The 20,953-nt window shown below is 38.9% G+C and overlaps 1 protein-coding gene across 2 annotated transcripts in view; it reads left to right on the top strand.

The window, feature by feature from the left end:
* The first annotated feature begins 3,960 nt into the window (after positions 1-3,960).
* The window catches only part of dachc (dachshund c), a 64,226-nt gene continuing 47,233 nt past the window's right edge, over positions 3,961-20,953 (top strand). For both annotated transcript variants that reach the window (XM_026931986.3, XM_026931985.3), the window contains exon 1: positions 3,961-4,745. In XM_026931986.3, coding sequence (XP_026787787.1) covers positions 4,189-4,745 — 557 coding nt within the window. In that variant the 5' untranslated portion in view covers positions 3,961-4,188. The remainder of the gene's footprint in view (positions 4,746-20,953) is intronic.

Genomic DNA, 20,953 nt, shown 5'->3' with positions numbered 1-20,953 from the left:
TGTTTCATGAGCAAATTGTAGCACTTTAACAGACGCCGACGCTGACAGCAGCAAAAAGTGTTGTAAAATGTCACGACGACGCTAAATCCAGGCGACAGGTCTTAAGTGGTGCTGAAATTGGGGACACAAGAGACTTTGTGATAATTGTATTGGATGTCACGGGCTTGGGTGTGTGGTGAGGTTTGACAGTATTAATTTAGATGAATGCCTTCTTCCTCCAGAGATACTGTTCATAATGTCTAGGGGATGAAATGGTATAGAGGTAGAATGTTATTCATTGCCAAATATTATGAAAAGAAAAACAGACAATGCCTGTCTGTCTCTTGTAGTAAGATCAAACCACTGATCTTCCATTTATACAGTGTCACAAAAAAGTACCTCTGCCTGTCCCTGATGTGGTATACCTCCAGGGGAATGCCTTCGGTCCCTTTTCTTTGTAACTTTTACCTGGGAAAGTGAATGTAGTGTTCCTTTAAAACTCATTTAAGATACATAATATCTAATACCTTAAGGATCACAGATTTACACATGATGAGTTTTAGAGGTAAGAGTTGTGTGCATGTTACATGTTGATTTTCATATTCAGTTTCATTTTTTGCTGTTGAATTGAGAAATCTTGGCTTACATCAAAGCTTAACAAAAACAGACACCAGACAAAATATATTACAAGCAATGAAATCAAAAGTAAAAAAAAAGATTAGTCACAGACATGGACAGAATTTTTCAACTATCTTCAACTGTCCAGTTTCGGTGAGTCTGTGCCCACTGTAGCCTCAGATTCCTGTTCTTGGCTGATAGGAGTGAAATTTGATGTGGTTTTCTGCTGTTGTAGCTCATCCACCTCAAAGTTTGACATTTTTTGCATTTCTGAGATGCTTTTCTGCTCACCACGGTTGTACAAAGTGGTTATATGAGTTACCACTTACATTACATTACATTACATTCCAGGCATGTCATTCATATGCATCACAATTTTAAAAGCAAAATCTGACTCTTAAATTAAAAGCAGAAGTCTGGCAACCAATACTGAGTCAGAGTCATAGGAAAATAAAGGAAGATATTGCTGACACATCCTCTGTGCTGTTCACACTGCTGTTTTCATAACACTATAACTGAAAGTTCTGTACTTAAATTTAAACTTTCTAAATGTTGTATTTCAGTTGTGGATTACTGGAATTTTCTTTTGTCCTTTTCTTTCTTTTTGTGTTAGACTAAGGAGCTTTTTGTTTAGTTTATTGACTTAAGTCTATGCCTCTTTTTTTCCATGACTCATCACTTTAGGTTTATTATCCTAATTGTGCAATCACGTTTCTTCCAAAATATTCTTTAAAAAAAATAGAAAAAGAAAAAGCACAGGCCTTCCAAACACAATATACTGTATGTATTTAATTACTAATGTAGTTCTCTTCACTTGACAGTTCTGTAGTTCTGTATACTACTTAGCAATGGATGCTCTACTGAGTCAGTTTACTTACAGCATATTGCATTTGAATAAAAAATAAAATACAATATATCCAATCATCATATCAGTTATTAGAACTATAAACATGCGAACCGGAATGCAGCATATTGACATCTTTGGAGAAAGGGTTAGAATGTTCAGTGGTCCATGAAGAGTGCAAATAAGCAGGAAAATACTGATTCTGATTATGGATGTAGTATTTCTGTTTGTTCATTGGCTTCATTAAAGTGCTTCCCAATAGATGGCAGTATAAACAACTGTGTGTGTGTGTGTGTGTGTGTGTGTGTGTGTGTGTGTGTGTGTGTGTGTGTGTGCGCTTGTCCTTGAGGTTAAGGTTAGGGGTTGTGTGTAAAATGGAAGTACCACACAAATGTAGTAAAACCAACATGGGTGTCAGGGTGTGTGTCTGATAGTTGAACATAACCCACAGTGTAACACCAAAAATGCAATTAGTCCCATGATTAGCAGTTAATAACATTTGTGCGCATTTTCTCCACCTCTTAATTAAAAACACTGTTTAAACCCATGTTTGCTTTCCAATCTCTCCTTCTCATTTTATAAAGTTCATCAATTAGATTTGATACCTCCATAAGGGGATGATGTATAATTGCCTTAATCATTTCTTATTCAGATTTCCACCCTGCTTTCTAAAGCATATCCATTTTGCTAATACCGTGTAATTAAAACATGTCATTGCACTACAAGGCTTGAGCTGTACCCTATTAATGACCATGAAAATTGTTTTAATTAAATAGCCAATTATAGTAAAGTCCAGACTATGAGGACTGACATTTAAATGAGCTTTAATTTAAATGGCCTTCAGTATTTCTTCATCAGAAGTTTTCACACAGGGAATTAATCAAAGTGATCCGGTCTGCTCTCACCGACACAAAGTACCAGAGTGCCCTTATTTCTTCAACCAAACTTAGGGAGTAAATACCAAAAGGTACATAACTCCCACTATATAAAGTATGGAATGATAGCTAAGTAGTGCACTATAGTGTATGTTGATTTGGGAATGATCCAAAACTTCATCTTCATCCATGTCTTCATCTCTGAACACTTTTTTTCCTCTCAGTTTGAATGCAAAAGTAGTGTTTTGTAGTCTGGACCAGTCTTAAATGCATATTAATATTTCATCAGTATATTGACCAAATTCTAAAACAACATTTTAGTTCTAGTATTTTAGAGTTTTTGTTTCATATACCAAACTGGTAGCATCAAAGATCTATGTATCAATTAGCTGGAGCTACAACATCAATTGGACTGAGAAGTCCTCATTTTAATCTATTTCTATTTAATCTATTTCACTCAAAATCATCTGTAACTAAGCTGTCCTTTATATAACTGCTACCATTGGCAATGTGTTTTGTCTCTTCATAGAAAATTGCATCTCAGGAAAAAGGCTTCCCCATAAAGTTAATTAGATCTTCAACTAGATGGCAAAGTTTTGTTCATTTTTTTAAAATTACATCAAAGTTTGATGTTAGATTGTGCGGTCGCAGCAGTCTTTTAAGATTATAACTTGTCACACTGTATGAGATGATCCCAATAAAATCTTGGCCGAATTCTATAACAGACTGTGAAGATGAAGATCCTCTGACGATAGACCTGCGATTACAGAAAATTACTACTTTCTGCTTACGTCATCATTCAGTGTGATCCAGGCTTGAGCAGAAAACAGGGTCACATAAACAGAAACGTTCTTTAAAGTGAGCTTGAGGTAAAAATACATTTTTACCGCACATTAGCATGTTTTGTTTACATTTTGCCATCGACACTAGTGTAGTTTGTAGCTGTCCCTGTTTTTGCATCATCAGCTGTCCCCTGTTTTTGCATCATCCAATGCTGTCCTCCTATTGGTGGCTTTCAGATGAGCGTTGTAACAGTGGTCACACTCTTCAAATTTTAATCAGAAACTTTCTGACACTGAAAGAACTACTTTGTCGTCGGATGTCTTTGGTCGCATTGTCACATTATGCATTGTGAGACCACCAACCAAAGAATTTTTTACGATGTGTTTTTTTTTTTTTTTTTTTTTTTTTGCTGCGACAACAAAATTGGGCCCAAAATCATACAGTGTAAATCTGGATTTAGTCACACTGTCTTAAACCACATCACTGAGTCATCAGTGTCATCAGTAAAGAACTATTATATATAGAAAAAGCAGATATTTACAGAACGGATTTTGGGTGAGATAACCTTCCTGTTCATGTGACAGAACAAAACTAAAAAAAAAAGTAAACATCAGACGCTAAACATGTCCATAGTGCTAATACATTGGGGTAAGGTAGATATTGTATGTTTTATTTTTTTCTGCAAACTCATATCCTTTAATTAATTTAGTTTCTTAATTGTGTGTTCTTCCCCCTCAGGCGTGCATGCGTGCTGTTTAGGATAGAAGTATGCAGTAAGGTAGTAAGGTAGTATGCTGGGTGGTTTTGGACACAGCCTCTCCTACACTGCTTGGCTCCTCCTCTCGAGCGCTACAACGGGACAGAGACGAGCGGTCGGGGCGCGCGCTGCTGTCAGTCCTGTGCGCTGCGCTCGCGCTGTCACCGTCAGGCTTTGATCGATGCCGTGACTTCACACCGCCGCGTTTCACTTTAGAATCAAAACGGACTCTATAGTGTGTTTAGTAGCTTAATCCACTTTCCCTTTCTTTTGAATCCTAAAACAGTTTTGTGATCATTTTCCATTAAAAAAAAAGTTCACTCTGAGAGATCATGGCCACGTCGGTTCCCTTGCTTCCATCAGCGCCGCTCGCGCATCACGCGCCTCCTCCGATTTCCATCTCCGCTTCGGCCGGTGGCGGCTCCTCCAGCCCGGCGAGTCTGTCTCCATCACCGTCATCGCTCGCTCCCTCGGCGGCTTCGAGCCTCTTCCGCTCGGACCTGCTGCCCTCTGCGAGTCCGGCTCTCCCGGTGGGCAGCGCGCCGCACAAGCCCGCGTATGCCACGCCGTCTCCGGTGGAGAGCACGCCGCGCAACAACGAGTGTCGCCTGGTGGAGGTGCGCGGCGCGCGCCTCGCCTCGTTCACCGTGGACGGCCGGGAGCTCATCTGCCTCCCGCAGGCGTTTGACCTCTTCCTGAAGCACCTGGTTGGCGGTTTGCACACCGTGTACACCAAGCTCAAGCGGCTGGAGATCACTCCGGTGGTGTGCAACGTGGAGCAGGTGCGCGTGTTGCGCGGGCTCGGCGCCATCCAGCCCGGTGTGAACCGCTGCAAGCTCATCTCGCGCAGAGACTTCGAGGTGCTCTACAACGACTGCACCAACGCCGGGTGGGTAGCACGCGCTCTTTCACGGACACATGTTTGCATGCGTTGAGTGTGTCACAACTTGTGTTTAGTGTTTGCAAAAAAAAAGTTTTTGCATGACTCATATTTACTACCCTGGACGTGTATATACGAACTTCCGGCTACATGACCTTATCTGTAAAGTGGATTTAAATGAGTTTATCAGTCTCACTCTTTGTCTCACGCTTGCACCTCGTGCAAATTCATAACAATTCACACGAGTGCGAGTTTTAAAATGAAGATTTAGGAAGAGTAGGAACGGGGCTAGAGCTCGCGCGCTCTTAAAAAAAAAAAAAAAGTTTCCTGGAAGGTAGTTCAGGTGCTCTTCAGATTTTCTTACCTCTGAAGTCCTTCAGGAATCTTGTCACAAAGGTTCTCGAGACAGGATTGCATCCTAAATAAACCCTAATTTCAGTAATTTCCTAAAGAAACCTTTTCCATTCGTACAACAGTGAATTAAATCCAGTCTCATCAACATGATTTATCCAAATTTGTACGTTTTTTTAGTGAAATAAAGTTCTCTTAAGTGCATTTTATGACCGTTTTGAAAGCTCTCAGTTTATTTATAAACTTTCATTCATGCATTCATCTTTAGTAAGCGTTTTATCCTGGTCAGGTTGATGGTGGAGTGTATCCCGGGAAAGGAGTGGATCCTGGGAACACTGGGCGTGAGGTGGAAATACACCCAGGACGGGACACCAGTCTATCACAGGACATTTATAAACATTTTATTTAATTAATAATAGACTCTTTCACAGTAAAAATCCTCTATCGTAGAACATCTCAAGAGTTAATTCATCACTGAGCACTTTGGTGTGTATAATCACTCTACTATGTGCAGTTGTGTAAACTTTTAAATATAGAACAAACCTGCAGGTCAGTGTGTGTTGGCGCTTTGTGGTAAAGCAGTGATAAGGCTTCTACATGCCTCCTTGGATCTTTTATTGTGGGTCATATCAGTGTGATTGATAACACCATGCCAGCTTTAGACCTGCTCTTGAATGGATTCCACTTCGCCGAGCTCGCTGCTCACCATCTGTTCCTTGTCATGGCAGCTTTTGTCATTTGTGCATGGTGGGAATTTGTGCAGTGCAGGTTGGCTTGTATCAGAACTTATAACTGATGAACAGCCATGAGCAGTATTTCAGACACTGTTGATTTGTTAATAGTGCTGGAAGCCCCTATTCTCTCTCTCTCTCTCTCTGTGTGTGTGTGTGTGTGTACATGATGAAGGGCGGCTTGTCTATTTCCGCCTCAATCAGCTCTAATGCCTCAGTATTGATAACATGTCACGGCTTCATTCTGCTCGTCTCCTCTCCACTCAGCGCGCACTGTTGTTCTGTGCACAGTGAGAGATGTTCTGTTCTTATCGCTTCTTGGAAACTGGAAAAACAACAAAACGTGACTAATTAAAGGTTTTGCCTCCACCTGTAAGCCTACCCAAGCCTATAACGTGAACACAGTGATAATAATTTCATTATAATAACAGACAGTAATTATCTCCCAGCATGCAGTTGTAATCCAGTTTACACTATATTAACGCTGCTGTTTTGTTCATTTACAAATGTAATGAGTTCAGCCGTGGGAAAGATAGAATAGAGGTTCCGGGTTGGTAGTGCAATGATGTGTACATGTGTGCAAGTTTGTTTAGTCCTGATTTCTGAATTGAAATCATTTTCCCTCTGAAATCTGGCACCATCACTTTTTGGACCAAATCTGAAACATTTCAGGAACTGATCTTTGTCTAAATATAACTCCAACAGTTGACTACCAAAGCTGATTTCTGAAACACCTTCTTTTTTGTGTGTCAGTGGTTTGTAAGATCGTGAGTTGGCAAAGTAATACGGGCCTTTTTTTTCTTTGAAAGACACTTACTGGTGCAATACCATCAATATATGTAAATTTGCTTGATTTAGATAGAGATCAGTTTGTGAAATTTTTCAGATTTGGCCCAAACAGCTCTGTTTGCCAAGTGTAATTACGTAGGTATAGTCAGTTTCCAAAAGATAAGTTCTAGTGCAGAGCCGTAAATGTGATTAAAGGGCTAGTGGACACTGTTAGGGGTCCAAGCACTGAAACATAAGTGTGAACAACATCACAGAGGCTACATTGCAGTTTAGGGTCCAAGCACTGGGACATAAGTGCATATAACTGAATTGATCAGCCTTATTTGTAAAAAAAAAAAAAAAAAAAAAAAAAATCAAGTCAACAACATAAAAATATCACTAATTTTGAATTTTATTAGTCTATTCAAGCGGAGTTATTCTCTTACTGGTTATCATTTGAAGTTATATAAATGATAAACAACTGAAGTGTCACATTACAGGAATCTTAAAGTGATAAACAACATTATCTGAAGTCACATATCAGGATTATGGAGATGCATCTCATTGCACCACTGATTTATAGCCCAAAGAATAGCAAACCATAATATCTTTATTGTTGCATGAGTTTACCATCAATTTGGAGTGTTGATCCAGTTGCTTATCATAAATGATCATATCATAAAACCACCACTGTTTTTCAGTACTGCATCAAAACATGTCCTTGAAACAAAAGTCAAAGTTAATAAGCAGTCAGTAGGTGCACAAATCACATGGCCATCATATACCATACAGTCTTGTGGTTAAATAAATAATATTAATAACATTCATATCCCACAAATATAGCTGAGACATGCAGCCTACATTGCAAGAGTTTTCAAGGTGTGTCTGTCACAGTTATGTGTACATATCTGAAAATTTAAAAGGAATACCAAATTACATCAGAGTGTGGTAAAATACCTGTGTTTATAAAATGTATGTGTTTATAAAATGTAAAAAGATGAGTAGCCGATATCTTAAATAATTCATCTGCGCAATGACACTTATTCATCCAAGTTGCACAGATCTGAGCTCCAGGAATGACATATAAACTAATCTGCTTCTGAATCATGAAACTGTCGTACAACATCAAAACGAGTGGGGATTTTAGTGCAAATAACGAATCAGCTTCAGCTGCATGGAAACAACTTCCCACCCTTTAGTCTCTTATTTACATGTCATATACATACAACATACCCCAATTTACACACTGTGTTATGCAGGTGCTGTAAAAGTGAGCCAATACCAAAATCAAAATCCCAGGAAAGGATATTAACCAAGAGGGGAGAATTTCAGTGAAAATGAGTAAGAGGTGCTTGTGTTCAAGGTTGCTGAAAATAAAGATTTGTTTTATGGCATAAAAGGTGTGCAAATATTTAAAACAAATAAATTAAATAAAACAAAATTCAGTTAAACATAAAAAACTAAGTAAACATATCTAAAATAATCAAGTAAAATGTTATAAAAATCAGTCAATTTAAATTAAAAACTGGGGAAAGGACAGTCCAAGAGGTTTGTCCGGTGCAATCCTTTAATTTTTCTGAAATTAATGGTGTCAAGTAGGTGTATATAGACAATTATGGAAGTGTGCTCATGTTTTTTTAAGGCATATTAAATCTAAAATTAAATCTGACTTTAACTAAAGTCAGATTTAATTAAAGTTTTTTTTTTTTTTTTTTAAATAATAAATATAGGCAAGATCCCAGCCTGAACCCCAGTGGGTGCAGCTGCGAGGTGCTGTTAATGCTATTCAAACTGCATTATATTATAGTAGCAATGTAGTAGAAGCAACATCCAAATTAAATATGGAGAAAAACATATTCGAATGTGTTAAAGTGCCTGCCGTTATTAATTTAACTTGTCACTCAGCGGCATTAGAGTGTTCACAAAGTGGAACAAGAACCATAAAATTAAACTGAGCTGATTAAAAACCATTTGCCTACATATGATACAAGTAACTAATTTCACCATGGTTTGTCATTTGTACTTGTTGGTGTGATTTTGTGCAGCTCCATTTTTGGTGAGGTGACTGATGGAATGTCTCAGCAAAAGTTTCACTCGTCATCACACAAGCATTCGAATGTTTAGTGCACCATTTGGGACATGTCATTTTACTTAATCGAATAAAAAGAGCCTTTTGTTGAACAGTGCTAGTGAGAAGCCACCTATCTTGGGGGAGGATGGTTAAATGACTGGCTCAGACTGTCTAGTTATCTTCATTCTCTCTCTCTCGCCGCTCTTTGGTAGATGTTAAGTGACTATGACACGAGTCATCAGGAACAGACGAGAATGCCTGATAGGGTGAAATCGCACCTCTCTGCTCCTGCACATTTCAGTTACAGCTAAAATAGTCACAAGGAGAAGCCGATTCTCCACAGAAAAATTAATTAACAAGGCCACGCTCGAAGTATTTCTTTTTTCCCCCTCTTATCCCTTCCTCTCCTTGTTGAATTACGGCCTAATTGTATTAATATTTTTCTCCCCGGGAGGATGAAAAGATCATTTGACGATTGCAGCATTTCAAAATTTGTATCACCACTTTACGATTAAATTATGCAAATCAGCTCGTCTCCCCGGGCCCGGATTGGCTAATTAGGACAGATATGGGGCGAGGAGTTGTTCGGAAACGTGAGCCGAGTCTTGGCCAAACGAGCAGAAAATTGAAAACGGCCAGGCGGAAAATTTTAGAGGGTCTTTTTTTTTGTGGCATGATTATTTAATCCTGTCCTCACTGTTTCAGTGTGCTTGTAGTTCTCATTTTTGGGTTGCGTGGCTTAGGTGGCAAAATCACAGCTAAGAGCTAAAACATGAGAAGACAGCTGCAGAGACAGTGTCAGAAATTCATCTGTTTTTTCATCAAGAGGTGAAATTTGACCTTTACGGTGGCATTTTTTCAAACCTTGTAAAAAGACAGTGCACAGCATGAGAGAAAAGCACCCAGTCACCCAGCCTTCAATTTCTTTCATCACTCTTTTTCTCCCTTATTGTCTCACATCTTTGCGAACTGTTGCTTAGACAACATTATAGGGATCTAACATGTTTATATTTAATTGGATAGCAACACTCTGATTGACATGGAGAGAGGAAGACCGTTCTTCCCACCAAGAGAACGCTGCAAATTATGCTGTCTATATCAACAGAGGTGTGGATTAACAAGGATTTAATATGACTCGCTCATCTCATATCATTGTTACTATCAGAGCAAACCTGCCATTTTATTATTCAGTTATTGATCTATGAATTATTTAGAAACTACAATGAATTCTATAGTAACTACAGTAAAACTAACAGGAAGAATATGTAATGTAACTCAGACCTGCTGATGATTTCTGGGAGTTTAAGGGGTTAATGTTGTTGAAGTGTGAACTCATTATATCGTGACAAAACAACACACTCAGCATTTGAACTTGAACGAAGTCTTAGATAGGAGGCCACACAGGAGGCCGCATTTTAATAAAAAGAAAGAAAGAAAGAAATTCCCTGCTGAAAGGTAATGGGTCCGATAGATTTAGACATGCTACACAAAGAGACGAAAAATGCATTCCGCCATTTTTCTTCAAGCTGGAAGGAATATACTGAGATATAGTCGGTTTCTTTAGGAGTCTATGGTTATTTTTTTGTTTCTTTAAAATTTCAGCACCCTTTTCTATAACATTCTTGGAGATTTTTGACAGGGAGTCCTTGTTCATTTCTAAGCCCTCATTAGCCAGCTCTCCAGAAGGGACGTGAAAGAGTAACTGATCGTAGACGTCTGTGTCATGGTAACGCTGATGTGTGATGGCGACTCAAAAGTGACTCATATTGACTCAAGATGACACGCCACTGCCGATCCCTCTAACATCATGTCATCCAAACCATTCCCGAAATAGACCATAAAAGGAAAAGTACTTACAGGAAAATGCTGCAGTGATGTTAGGTGGGCTAATAAAAACAAACTCACACACACACACACACACACACACACACACACTTGCTCACTTTCTTTCTCACAGTTACTTATTCACTCACCAACCATCGTTAGCTCTCTCTCTCTTTCTCTCTCTCTTTCCCTCTCCCTCCCTGTCTCTCTCTTTCTTTCTCACACTCTCTCTTTCTCTCTTTCTCACTCACACACACACACACACACACACACAGAAAGACTTGTACTTGCTCACACTACCACCTTTGCCCCAGTGATATTACTGGCTAATGTGATGCCGTCCTCACTGCAGTCTTAACTATTATGCATTAATCCCAGGCAATTACCTCAGTGTCTGTTTGGAAAGACACATCCTCATCACTTCATCGGCTTCTCCATCTCTGTACTTCTATCTGCCTGCATTTATCTAGACGCCCTTTGTGCTGAGTCAGTGTGTCTCCAGTCATTTATCACTCTTATATTCGCACTCTTTCACACTGATCCAGGATCAGCTCAACCTGCTGAACTTGCCATAACACGAACCACATAACTGATCTCAGATCAGGCTTTTATAATCCATAATGCATTAGAGTTGCTTTAACAAGGATCTTTTGTTTTAGATCAGCTGGTTTATTGCGTATAGATAAAACCTAGATAAGTGCCAGAAGGCACAAGTGGTCGAATTGCACAGCAACACAGCTAATGCGTTTTCTGCAGTGAACACCTGATATTTCTTAACCTAGTGCATTTTCATTTGAAATTTTCAACACCTATAATTTATGACATTTCTTTTTTTCAATATGACTGAGCCACTTTACTTACGTGAATTGGCTCGCTAATCTGATAGACAATACAAGCACAAGCTTCTCTCGTAACTCATAACACAATGAAATAACCTTTTTTTTTTTAACAGAGAAAGAAGTTCAAAATGCATCCCTGATAATAAAAAAAAAAATCCAAAACAGCCAAGGTCTAAAGAATGATCAAATTTGTAATTTTTTTCTATTATTTCTATAGCATTTCATCCTAGCTAGCCATCACACTATTTTAGTACTAGCCTAATAATTTGCCTCCTCACAGATTTTGAATTGGATCATAGATCTGAGGATTTGAGCTGAAAACTGCAGTTAGTTCCTCCTCCATCTTACATACAGCATTGACATGAAAGATTAAAGCCCCAGACAGCCTCTGATTGCTTGCTGAATGGCTGCATCAGACATGTACATGCCATCAATAATGTTTACGTATTGCCCTGTAAAGAGTGTTTTTGACTGACACTAAAATGTCCTTGTGTTAGCAGCCTTACGGTTTGCACTATTGTAACTTTATCTGCCCAGCGTGTGTTCTTCGGGATATAATCTTCTATTCTGCACAAGCTGTTGAAGCCATTAAAGATGCATCCGCCACAATAAAGGTCTTGGATGTCCATAAAAGACATTTTGCTCTCAGCAGATTTTGCAACTCATAAGCCGTAAAAAAAAAAGAAAAGCGCTTACGCCGCTCACTTACAGTTCCGCTCCGTCTTACTTACAATCGGCAGGTGCTTTCTATACATTTATTTATTTATTTATTTATTTATTTAGCAATCCACTTTCCTCAGAAAACACTCCGACTTCCAGAAAGTCTTAAATGGCCGAATGATGCATCACACCTCATTAGCCCTGTGAAGTGACCTTTCTATCAACATTCTTCCTGCACACAGCTATGTGTGTGTGTGTTTGGAGGGGGGGGCTGTGTGTGTTTGTGAACTGACTCCAGAGACTCCAGAGTTAGCTTTGCTGAAACCTTAAGTAATACTTAAAATGGGACATTTGTGTGTACTAAACAGCAGAGATACAGCAGTTAAACCTTTAATTTTGAAATATATGTCAGTGTTATGTATGTGCTTCTAATTTATAAGCCAGTATACAACAAGAGGAATGATGCTGATACCGAGATAAAGTTTAGACAGCTATTACCTAGATCCTTATTTTGGACAAATTCAAAGGAAAGAGATGGCAATAGCAAACATAACCGAACAATTTTTTTTCCTTTTTGCTAGTTTAGTAATAGATTAAAAACGTTACCCAAGTTTGCTAGTGAGACAGCTAACGTTAGTGATAATACGTTATGTGCTAGCTAATGTGAGGTAAAAACATTTCATTAAAAGATAAAAAGCAGTAGCCAAGGTTTGTGCAAAGTTACCTAATGTAAGGTAAAACTATTTTATTAAAATAGTAAAAGCAATAGTTATGTTTGGTAACAAGTTAGCTGCTGTGAGGTAAAACTACTTTATTAAGAGATTAAAAGCAGCAGCCAGGTTTGCTAGCAGGTCAGCTAACGTGAGGTAAAACTTTTATTAAACAGTTAAAAGCAGTAGTCAAGTTTTGTAGCAAAGTTAGCTAAAATGAGGTAAAACTTTTATCAAATTATTAAAAGCAGTAGCCAAGCTTTGTAGCAAATTAGCAAGCTAGCTAATGTGAAGTGAAACTACTTTCTTAAGAGATTGAAAGCAGCAGCCATGTTTGCTAGCAAGTCAGCAAATGTGACTTAAAGTCTTTCATTAAAATATTAAAAGAGTTTAAGTCACATTAGCTGACTTGCTAGCAAACATGGCTGCTGCTTTTAATCTCTTAAGAAAGTAGTTTTACCTCACATTAGCTAGCTTGCTACAAAACTTGGTATTGTAGCCAGCTAGCTAATGCGAGGTAAAACTATTTTATTAAGAGATTAAAACCATTTGCCAGGTTTGCTAGTGAGACAGCTAATATTAGTGATAATAGGTTAAGCATTTAACATGATATGGACATTTTATATCCCTAGGTGTGTCGACTCTGTTCCACTTATATACAAAAATCGAAACAAATGTTATATTGCGAATCGTCCAAACACTCAAGGATCCGATTAGTTCTGAAGGAAAAACATTGGAGACCTTGGTGGTAGGTAATAGCCAGCTATTGATTGATATTGAAGTGTTTGCTTTCTCAGGGGTATTTCACATACACTCTCCCTCACACACACACACACACACACACACACACACACACACACACACACACACACACACTTTTCTGCATCTCTTTCCTGTCTTGACCTTCATGTCCACCCCTGAGGAAACATGAGCTGGCATCAGTCAGCACAGTTGATGCTTGATTCTGTGGAGCTTAAACATGCATTGAACAGAGGCTTACAGCAGGGGGATGGAATCAGTGTGTGTGTGTGTGTTTGTGTTTGTGTTTTTGTGTGTGTAGATTGTAACCCATCAAGTTTGCATTGTCCTTCCAGCCTTTAAGTTCTCCCGTGTGTTTTCCATCTGGCATTACACACGGCCTTGGAGTTTGTGTTGAATAGATCCGTTGGAAGCAGATACCCGATGTATGTGAGTGTGTGTGAGTGTGTGTGTGTGTGTGTGTGTGTGTTTTGATCTTTCTAAGCCCGTCGACTCCAGCGAAAAACCCCGCAGCAGCTGCCGAGACACCCGATAGCCCTGTATGCCACGTTAGAAAAGAAAGCGTGATCGTGTTCTAGAACAACGGTTCGGTACAGATGATGTCTTAGTCACAGTGTGTGTGTGTATGTGTGTGTGTGTGTGTGTGTGTGTGTGTGTGTGTGTGTGTATGTGTGTGTTAGGGACGTGGGTGGACAGTAGGACTGATGAGAAGGGTGGAAAATATCACCTGACATGGAACAGTGGAACAGGCATTATTAATGTCTTTCATGTTTGTTTGTGTGTGTGTGTGTGAGTGTGTGTGTGTGTGTGTGTCTTGCAGTCAAACAAAACTCAATAGCTTCTGTCAGTGCTCAGCATGTGGTGCAGAAATTTGCTATCCAGGATAAAACTCCAAATGTCAGCACTCCAAATGTGTGTGTGCATGTGTGTGTGTGTTTGTGTGTGTGATTTCTAAAATAGCTCTTTCGTTATTACCATTGTCTCTTTGTCACTTAATCCTCAGTTTGCCTGTACAGACTGTCGACTATAAACAATGACAAGCAGCTGACAGATCACTTTTATCAGCTATGTGTCATTACACACAGATCCAGGATCAGTTCTAAATCCTGTCTACACCATTGCAAAAACAAGAGAAACACTGACCTCAGATCAGCATTACATGAGCAAACACAAGAGCTAGTTTAGTTTAAGCTCGAGGCTGTTAAACTGCTCTCGCTTTGTTCAGCTTTCACTGTGTGAGCCACCTGCGGGAAGCAGCTGCTCCTACACTGGACATGTGTTGATATTAAATTATAACTGCTTAAAGGAATAATTTGGTAAAAAATTTAATTTACACAATCTACACAATCTGCCAAGGCATGTTTGGGGTCTGACATTTGCTTCTTTGCTTTTGTACTGGAGTTATGAGGCTAATTGAAATCTGTCTCACCCAAAATCTTTTACAGGTTTAAGGCTCATTTTCTTATTTTTCACATCAATATTGAGTGTTAACTCATTTTATTAATTAAGTTGCATCTATATTATATTATCATCTGGCTTTCATACCAGCTTTCATACACACACACACACACATACACACACACACACACACAGGAGGGCCTAGGGGACAGAATGATACTGAATTTTACTGAGGAAAAAGCAAATTCTAGTTGTCCAAAATGGCAATCACGTCACAGTGTTCAGTTACACGTTGACATTTTTGATCATGTTTATAGATTACAGGAAGTCATGTAATGTCTTAACCATAAAACAGCTTGAGAGTTGAAGGAATTATGTATGCTGATGTGTTTAATTGCTTGTTGTCTTAATTCTAACAAGCAATACAGTCCAAGATATGTCAAGCTAGGTTTTCCAACCTCTGGCTAGGAGAAAAAAGAAAAAAGAAAACGCCCCCTCAGCTTGGAATTCTTTACTCAGAAAATCAGGAAAGAGTCCTCAACCCCCCAGTACAGCATATGTCCTCATGTCAACATGGCAGCAGTCAGTGGTAAATGAAATATCACTCCACTACTTAAGCAAGTAGGTTTACAGTAGTATTAACTTTAGATCAATCAACATAGACACATTACTTGGTTAAATCTATAACACGGATCAGTTTATTACTCTTGTTTTGAGAAAGAAAAACATCATAAACTCATGATCACTAATAATAGCTGGCTAGCTTGTTGCTTAAAAAAACATACGCTTTCATGGGGGTGTCCATGTTTTTTCATACTTTGTAGCTTGAAAATTATGTAATTCTCAATTCAGAATTCCTACTTCCAAATTAAATTGAATGCAACATTAGTTTTAGGAGGAGGGACATATGTTGTATGTTTTAGTTTCTTTTTCATGTCATTTTTCAAATATATGCTAGCACATAGTATGTGTCCATAGTGAAAAGTTTTGATTTCACAGGCACTTAAAGAATTGGCTGTGGTCTGAGGCAGATATTTATGGAAAAGATTTTGGGGTGATTTCCTTTACTTGATAGTAACATTCTCATAGCTTGAGTAGACAACTAAAGAAACAAACATTAGACGCCAGACTTGTCTTGGCTATATTTAGTTTATGATTATGTGAATTTGAAGTGAACTATCCCTTTAATCACAAATATGCAATATTATCACAATATCAGGTTATGAAAATGGCAAATTTTTTAGTAACACTTGCAGCTCATTCATCATGTAAAGGATGTAGGTGATACTGTGACAGATTTGTCCAAAATTAGAAGAAAGTTGTCTCTATTTTTTCTTAATAGGACTTAATTTATCTTGGAAGTGCAAACTCTACCCAGAAATGTTGCCCACTTACATAAGAAGTGTCCTCGTAAATATAATACTGAGACAATAATTTGTCTATAATAATAATAAAAGTGTCCATCCTAGCAATATTGTATGTTGACTATTGCTGTATAGAATTTTTTATATATAATGTATACAACAGATTATTGGCTTATGCCTGTGTCACACATATGTGCACACTTACACTCTCTCTCTCACACACACACAGTAGGCTAGCCTTTGCCCAGCAGCAGCCTAGCTGCGTTTTTCTTACCGCTGTATAACTGAATGTGACCTTAGTAAAACACATGGGGCTGAGATTTAATCGAGATTCAATTTTCCATCTGGCTGCTAATGAAGCATTTTTTAGCTCCATTACCTATTAGCACTGGTTGCTGTTTACCGTTTAATTGCGCTCCTGTGTATTGTGTGTAGAGACAAAATGACCATTTTGTGCGTACATATGCTCAGTAAAGGAGTTCAGACTGACCGATTCGAATCAATGCACCAGTGTTCAATATTTATGATTCTGAACGGTGTGCATCGGACAGAAGTATGAGTCTACATGCCCAACTCTTTCATTACTAGTTTTTATTATTTAGAAATGTTATCAGATTTTTTTTTTTTTTTTTTTTGCACCAGTTCTAGCGTGACACTCCTCAAAGCAAAACCTATTATTAAAATCAAACTAAATCACACTGGCTTGCATTGAAACAACTCTGAATCATATTGTATCGAATCATCTTCTGTTTTAAATGTATTTTTCATGAATCATGTAATGTATTGAGATTGATATAAAATCATCAGAGATGGACAGATACACACCCCAGTGCTAAGTTTATGGAGTAACAGAGAAGGAAAGGGACACAGCTGAAGACCTTGACTATGGATGAGGATGTAATCAAGGGCACATGGAAGATTCAAACCTCCGACACTGTTATTCATCATGTAGAATCCTGACCCACTGAGCTGCTCTCATACGGAGACAATAGAGCAACAGAAATATGTCCTGCTAAATACTCTGTGTGTGTGTGTGTGTGTGTGTGTGTGTGTGTGTGTGTGCGCGCGCATTCTGGCAGTAGGAAAGTGAGCCAGCATGGAGTAGAGGAGGGAAAGACGTCAGAGGGAGATTTTAATTAAAGTATGAAATGAGAGGTCACGCGTTCTGACCCCCCCTCACACACACGTACACACATACACAAGTAGACACGCACACACACACACACAAACACACACACTCACACACACACACTAGTGGTCCCCCCCATCTCTCGGCTTGATGACTTTTCCATGAAAGGGTTTTTCATTATTTCCACCTCAGGGAGTCTCAGTGTTCCGGCTCCCTCTGTAGTGCACAGAAATCTGCATTGTGATTGTGACTTTGTGTGTGTGTGTGTGTTGGAGTGAGGTGATGTTTTTGACTTGGTTTGATTATTAACGCACCATTCTGCTTGTTTGATCATAAAGGCACAAACCCTGGTGCACACACAAACACACACACAGACAGTGTTGCAGAATAAGGGGTGAAAACGGTTCATTAATTTTCTGGGTTGTTTCTCAAACATAAACTGAATTACAGTGCTTAGCTTCAGATCGAATTACTGTGAATGAAATGAAACAAAATCCTTTTCCAAATGTGGTGATATGAAGTATTTACATTCATTCATTTAGCAGGTGCTTTAATCCAAAGTGACTTACAAGTGAGGCAGAATTCATTTCAAACACATGAGGGTTACGATTTTGGGCAGGTTTGAATTTTCTGCTCACCAAAACAGAACCTGTAATCTGATCTAATTTTCTTAGCAACATGAGCCAATTCGACAGAATTACGGAGAGGAGTTTTAAATGTGCAGTCAGTGACTTTTAAGGAAGACACTTTCTGTAATATTTGGGCAGCATGCGATGTGATAAAGTACAATATCACAATAATTGAAATCATTTCTACAATACACAATATGTATCATGATATAAGTGATTGTTTACAAACTTTCAGCAGAGGAGTAGTGTTGAAAAAACGGAGCTCTATTGCAATGTTATTATTGATTTACAAAAATAAGATAACAATGAAAAGGAGGATTTCACGACCAAATTCAAATCAGCTACTTCCAATGTAATTGTTATAAAATCTTTTTTTAAAAACTATACAAAAATATGCAGTAATATCTCAGAAAAGAGTATTGTGGCATAATTTCTCACAATATCAATATTATATCATTAGATTACCCAGCCCTGATATTTGGTGAAGTTCTTCTCACATTCTGACAGCTTAAAAATTAAATATCTGGTCTTAGTGGCGCCCTAGAGTTCGGAGAAAAAAATAAATGAAGTCAACCGCCAACATCTAACCAATCAGGATAAGGAGGTGTTTCTATTTACCTGTCAATCATATTGTTAATCAGTTTGAAGGAAATTTGCAGTATACAAAAGCCAACGAAACCCCTATGGCTTATTAGCGTGAGGGATTCCTGTAGGTACGAATAGTTTTACTCAGACAAATGATGTCTTTTAAAACAGGTTAAAACCAAAGAAACAAACGTTGGACACCAACTATATCTTGGATCACTGACTACATTTAGTGTACACAAGAAATGGTGTAAAATTCAGTCACTCTGGACTTCCGTTCTTCCAAATAGCTACATTTGTCCCACATTTATAACCCATGGAGGATGCTAACTTCTTTAGCTGAAAATGTAAGCCTATAAAACTAATTAATACACACACGCACACATATGGATGCACTCCCTGGATGGAAAGAAATTAGCGTTCTAGGTGTGTTTTCAGCGTAACTTGGTAACGTGGCGTTTAGTGTAGTTCTGTTTTCGCGGGTTAGAAAGTAAACTGCCGTGTGCTTGTTAAAAGGCTGTGGTACAGTAGCCTGCGGGGTGTGTGTGTGTGTATGTGTGTGTGTGTGCGCGTGTGTGTGTGTGTGGATGTGTGTGTATGGATGTATGGTCTCTGTGGGAGAATGGGCCTTAATGAGTTATGTGTAAACACACTGTGTGTGGTGTGGGAAAGGGAAAAAGGGAAGTGGGGGTTTAATGCACCGCATGCTGCAGACAGCAAGATGACAATAAAACACACACGCCGAGAGGAAAGGATGGGTGTGTGTGTGTGTGTGTGTGTGTGTGTGAGAGAGAGAGAGAGAGAGAGAGAGAGAGAGAGCAAGAGAGAGAGATAACAAAAAAGTTGCTGCAAACCCACACACAAAGACGAAAGCACTGTATATAAACTTTGTATTTTCCCTCCATTAGGTTTAAAGGGAACCCTTAGACCTTAAAGATACACACACACACACACACACACACACACGTGCCCCATATCTGCCAGCTGCCTTGGAGGATACACAGTGATTTATATGGCACCGTGTGGATTTGCCTATTTTTGTTGAGGACCTGGGCTGAGTGGAGGACAGAAGGGACACACGGCTTCTCAGTGAGGCCAAAGACACGCTGTACACTGTGGCCTATATACAGCTTCTACACACACCACTGCAGTGTGTGTGTGTCAGGGTGAACTCGTCCTGCACTGTCCCACATACACCAAGGACATGAGGAGGAAAAGCCACACACACACACACACACACACACACACTCACCCAAACCCCTAACACGCAATGTGAATAAGACAGATGAGAGACAGTGACGAGACTCCTGTGTGTCTCACTGAAACTCTTTACTCCAGGTCACTGGGGCAAAAACTCTGCACATCTGTCTACCTCTCCCTTTGTTCTTCCTCTCTGTTTCTCTCACTCACTAATCTTTCTTTCACTTCTTTGTAATCATTTCTTTCATGTCATCCACCTCCAGTTTCTTTCTTTCTTTCTTTCTTTTTGGGGCCGTGTGTGTTATATAATCCAGTAATATAACAGTGCCATTAAAAGTCGGCACTACCTGTGTATTACAGTATAAAGTCACATGTTTGAACTCTGACCCTCCTGTCAGCTCCCTGTTGGTTATAGCTGTAATGAGAGACAATAATAACAGCTTAAAACCAGCTTTTTTAATTAACCTTTTGACGTTTGGCCGACACCGAACTGAACGGCATATTTATAGCTGCAGTGCTGATCACCGTGACCCGAGAATGACGAGCTGTTTGAGATGACTGGAATCTAATTAAAAAGCAGGACTCAGTTTGATGGGGAGGATACAGTCCTACAGCTGAAAAAAAAGACAAAACTCCCAAATCCTTCATTGTCCATGCTTGATGTTCCATTGTCCATGTTTGATGTTAGGGGGAACATATTAGGAAGCCTTCATGCCAAACTAACAGTATCTGACTGATGTAAAGTGCTACATGCTGAGAGGAACACTTTTACATTTATTTTTATACATTTGGCCTTTTTTTAAAACCAAAGAATATATTTTAAATCTTGAGCTGAGGAAATGAGAGTTAGCTGTTTACCTCCGAGGTGGCTCTCTAGCAGAGCTGGGATTTCCAGTAACCTTTTTTCCAGTAGTTTCACCTCTGAGTTACCACTTCCCATAATGCTTAACTCAATTCATTTTTATTTATATAGCACTTTCAACAATAGACATTGTCACAAAGCAGCTTCACAGAAATCTGGACGTACATTTAGATCCCTAATGAGCAAACCAGAGGCAACAATGGAAACAAAAAAATTCCTGAGAAGAAGATGAGGAAGAAACCTTGAGAGAAACCAGACCAGGGAATCGGTCATCTTCTGGGTGACTTCAGATAGCAAAATTCATAAAAACTTGTGTATTTGCAAAGCCAACCATCCA

Source organism: Pangasianodon hypophthalmus, chromosome 26 (assembly GCF_027358585.1).
Source record: "Pangasianodon hypophthalmus isolate fPanHyp1 chromosome 26, fPanHyp1.pri, whole genome shotgun sequence".
Taxonomy (NCBI): Eukaryota; Metazoa; Chordata; class Actinopteri; order Siluriformes; family Pangasiidae; genus Pangasianodon; species Pangasianodon hypophthalmus.
The sequence above is the reverse complement of the archived record's forward strand: the minus strand, read 5'-3'. Positions and strand labels throughout refer to the sequence as shown.